We start from the raw sequence: 4,475 nt of genomic DNA, 5'->3' as shown, positions 1-4,475 counted from the left end.
AGGGGGGTTTATAAATGTTCTGGCCTACTTCTGATTTTTCAGCGGACTCAATCTGCAGTGCCTCTCGTGTTCTTGATTCATGTTTTGTACACTGTGTTGGTTGTCCCTGTGTACTGCCCACAGCTGCATGGTATGCAGAAACTCATCAAGTTTGTCACCACGCAAAGATCAGGGATTAAGGGGCGGCCTCTATCCGCCTTTCCCCCCATCTGCTAGCCCAAGACTTAAATAAAGTCAATGCTTGTTATTAAAACATTAGGTAATGTTATTAAAACATCAGCAAAGGATTGTAAAGGGCAAAGCAAAGAAACGAATGTCAAAGAACTTGCAAAACTGTTTGGCTCACCAAAGGCTTGGATGTGAGGAAGGGGACCTATGACAAATGCTGTCCGTGAGATGTGTGCAGGAGGCAGAAGAAAATGTACACATATGAAAAAGGCAAAGCTACTGACACATAGTAGTGATGTATCCTTTAACTTTAAGGTGATAACACTGCCTGATCTTAACCAAGAAAAACGACAAACAAATGGCTAATTCAAATTCTTTTAAAGTCCCAATTCCTCTCAGCGCTCCTATGAGGGAGGGGCCATGAGGCTCCCACCACCAGATTTTCCCATCCAAGCAATTCAAAAACGAAAAAAGCACGGTACTGCGGACGAGTAGAGGGAATTGGTTCTTCTTTTAGGTTTCCAAGGATGAAACTGAACTCTCACCTTTTGCCACCTGGCAAGAATGAGATGATTCCTTGTGGATAAAGACAAAGGACAGTACTTTATCACCTTGACCCATATGCAACGTGATCCCACAATTTTGGGTCACTATTTAAACCAAATTTCTGGATTTATATATGAAATACTTATAATGAATGTAATAAGTCTAGAATTTAGTCAAAAAAATTGCTCCAAAAACATGAGTCTGCTTAATCCACTGGGCAGGTAAGTCGGTACTCTAGTTTAATTCGTATTTTAAAAAAGGACCATCCCCTGGTGAAAGGCAAGAAGTGTAATGGTTTTCTGGAAGCACTCACACTCCTTGTATATTCTCTCATTCATGAAGCTTTTAGTATGAGCCCAAACAGTCTGCCCACTGGAATTTTGTAAGTTTTCTGGCACTATTTTCCTTTGCTTCAGACTTGCGCCTTGTTACAACATCCCTAAGTTTTACTCGCAACTTATCACAAGTCATATCAAAATACATAATTTTGGCCCCAAATATGCCTCGACTTAACACAGCGGTCAACTGAAGTTGAGTAATACGTGGTTAGATTCCGTAGGTATGAATGTATTTCTATGGTGGCCTTATATTGTAGAGCCTGGACACTTTACAATAATACAATTACAACAACTTAAAATGAAAGACAATAAAATTTACAAGCAAAAAATAATTTAAACTTCGAAAAACATCAAATAAATGCGTATTTTTAAAAGCTGACATAAAAACGGTATAAAATCCTGTACCGCAGGATAAATCGTATATGCCGCCAAAGGCTGCTGTAAAAAAGCTCCACTTTAAACTGGCACCAAATTGACGGGCACCAATCAGGCCTGTAAGGTGAAAGAGTCCAAACTGGGTCCCAGGGCTGAGAAGGTTCCTCCCACATCTCCCACCAGTATGATGCACCCCACTGGTGGGATAAAGAGGAGGGTCCCCTCCGCAGATCTTATTGCCTTGGGCATATATGCAGCTTGGCAGTTTCCCCAATTTACGGATGTCCCTACAAATGCATATTGTAAAAGATGTTTTTTTTAGTTTTAAGATTTTGTGTTTGCCAACCATAAATTTTGTACGATCTTCAGATCAGATAGGAATGAGAAGTTCCTCCAGATCGTACTAATCACTGTTCTCTTCATTGGCTAGCACTGCTATGGGGAAGTATCATGAGAACTGGAAGTCCTAACACAAGATGGAAGATCACCTGTTTCCCAAACCCTGAGCTAGATAATCCTTCATTTCTGAGCATTTCCACTCGTAAACGACTAACACACAATTCCTAGCAGTGGCTAGCAAAAATGAGAACATAATCCATTCCCCCATAATGAAGAATGCCCAACACAGGAACATAAAGATGATCTGCCTTACACTAAGTCATATGAGTTGGGCCCCTCCTGGCCTAGTACTGTTTACTTTGGCGTATAGTAGCTCGCCAAGGCTTCAAGCAGTGATCTTTCCCAGATCTACTACCCAAGATCCTTTCAAAGACATTAAAAAGAACTGAGTCGGCAACCCTTCTGCATATAAAGAATGTGCCTCGTTCTATGGTTTCTCCCACTTAATGAACAAGAACCCAGGAGATCATTGATATCACTTCAAAACCACCTCAGCTGGCAAAGCCACTCTCTCATTGTATGTACTTAAGGGTTTGCTAAGCTAGATAAAGGGGGCAAGAAGAAAACCTGTTGATTGCGTTTGTAAAAAATAATCTGCTGAGCAGAGGCTTTGAGACGTGTGGAACAGAGTTATCCAGCAAAGGATACAAAGCCCACAAAATACTGTTTGATAACACTGAAATTCTGGACCATGCCAACAACTATCAGGTCAGAAACCCCTAGGTTTTACCCTCAATTTATCCATAGGTTAATCCATAATTTTGATCCCAAAGGTTGTCCTCAATTTCATGTACAGTTGGCCTGCCCCATACGTGTACTTCCCATACGTGGACTTGAGGTCACGTGGACAGGAAGCCCCATTTAGTTGAATGGCATGTGCGCTGCACATGAGCGCACACCCCATTCATCTAAATGGGGCTTGAGCATGTGTGGAATTTGCTTTACGCCAGGGGGGAGGGGTCTGGAAAGGATCCCCTGCAAAAAGCGAGGATCCACTGTATAATGTTTTTGTATGTATGTATGTATGTATGTACCGTATATACTGAATTATAAGTCAACTTCATGTATGACTTATTGTTGAGTATATATGGTACATACATACATGTTGTTTTGTGCCTTAATAATAATAATAATTCTTACTGATGGTGATCCTAAGGTGAAACTATCACAGGGTTTTCTTGACAAGATTCAGAATGGGTTTGTCTTTGCCTTGCTGTGAGGCTGGGACAGTGTGATTTGCCCAAGGGACAGTTGCCTGGCTGTTTGAATCTTGAATTTGAATCTTGGTCTCCAGAGTTGTAGTCCAACACTTAGACCACAATACAACACTGGCTGTCACATACATTCATTCTGCAAGTACACATCAGCTGCTTTGTAACATGTAAGCAACCTAACTTATCTAGAAGCAGTGAGCAAAATGCACTGAAACAGATGCAGTAAAGTAAAGTATGAAGTTAAAAAGGAAAAAAAAATCATTGTTGTGTTGGTAAGGAAGGAAAATAGTGGAAGTAAGGAAGAATGGCAAGTCCTTAACATAACTTCAGTAAGCCGTAAGTACAACATGATAAATGAGAAATGTTATCTCAGAGCACATGTTTCTTTGCATTATAATTAACTGTGACAGAAAACTAAAAAAGAAAAAGTGTAGAAGGTACCAAATTTGTCATTCGATGTTCTTATGCTGTTAAGGTCAATGCGCTTTGGGAAATTTAAATTCCTGATTTTAATTGTTGCTTTGCAGGATGAAGATGAACTGGATTCCCATACCATGGTAAAAACAGGCTCAGAGAGTGCTGGGACAATGAGGGCTACAAGTACGATGAGTGAGAGTGCTCAAACAATGATTGAGCACAATAGTACAATGTTGGAATCAGACTTGGGGACCATGGTCATAAACAGTGATGATGATGAAGAAGATGAAGATGAAGATGGAACTATGAAAAGTATGTTTCATTTTCCTTTCTGTTTAAAGCATTTTATTGGTTCTCCTCTGTACTGTATAAGTTATCAGTGAACACACACTTGAATCCAATTATGGTGTGGATTCTGTAAAAGAATGTATAAGTTAACATCATGGGAAAAGAGGTAGTTCATATTGATGCTGGCTGCATTCCGGAGTTTGTGCAGATCTGTATACTTGAGCATTATTCTTTGTTTTCCCTGGCAATAGTTCTCTGCTAACTTGTTTGCATGGGCCTCAGAAAACAAATGATCAACTAGAAAATTCCATGAACACATGGGTTTCTTCTGTAAGATGAATCAGGACTGCTGGATTGCTGGATTCAGAATATTAGTTCTATAGTCATTACATACTTTATGCTTTATTCTAGAAATTAATATATGTTTTAAAAAAGATTGCACTTTACTTAGGGGCTAGACAGATGGGGGAAAGAGGCGGATAGAGGCCGCCCCTTAATTCCCTGCATCTTTGCTGTGGTGACGACTGTGAGGAGTTTACTGCATACCATGCAGCTGTGGGCAAGTCTACATAGGGACAACCAAACACAGTGTACAAACATGAATCAAAGAACACGAGAGACACTGCAGATTGAGTCAGCTGGAAAAATCAGAAGTAGCAGAACATGTTATAAACCACCCTGGGCACAAAATACTGTTTGATAACACTGAAATTCTGGACCATGCCAACAA

At 40.2% G+C, this 4,475-nt stretch overlaps 2 protein-coding genes across 3 annotated transcripts in view; one reads left to right on the top strand and one right to left on the bottom strand.

Moving 5' to 3' along the window:
- Positions 1–4,185, top strand: part of STK3 (serine/threonine kinase 3) — an 881,840-nt gene extending 877,655 nt beyond the window's left edge. Inside the window, exon 8 of one of the 2 annotated variants that reach the window (XM_042464942.1) lies at positions 3,568–4,185. In XM_042464942.1, coding sequence (XP_042320876.1) covers positions 3,568–3,840 — 273 coding nt within the window. In that variant the 3' untranslated portion in view covers positions 3,841–4,185. The remainder of the gene's footprint in view (positions 1–3,567) is intronic. The other variant, XM_042464941.1, reaches the window with a different exon arrangement.
- Positions 1–4,475, bottom strand: part of CPQ (carboxypeptidase Q) — a 355,408-nt gene that overhangs the window by 77,652 nt on the left and 273,281 nt on the right. The window lies entirely within an intron of this gene.

This window comes from Sceloporus undulatus, chromosome 4, assembly GCF_019175285.1.
Source record: "Sceloporus undulatus isolate JIND9_A2432 ecotype Alabama chromosome 4, SceUnd_v1.1, whole genome shotgun sequence".
Classification (NCBI taxonomy): domain Eukaryota; kingdom Metazoa; phylum Chordata; class Lepidosauria; order Squamata; family Phrynosomatidae; genus Sceloporus; species Sceloporus undulatus.
This window is presented reverse-complemented; position numbering and strand designations above follow the sequence as displayed.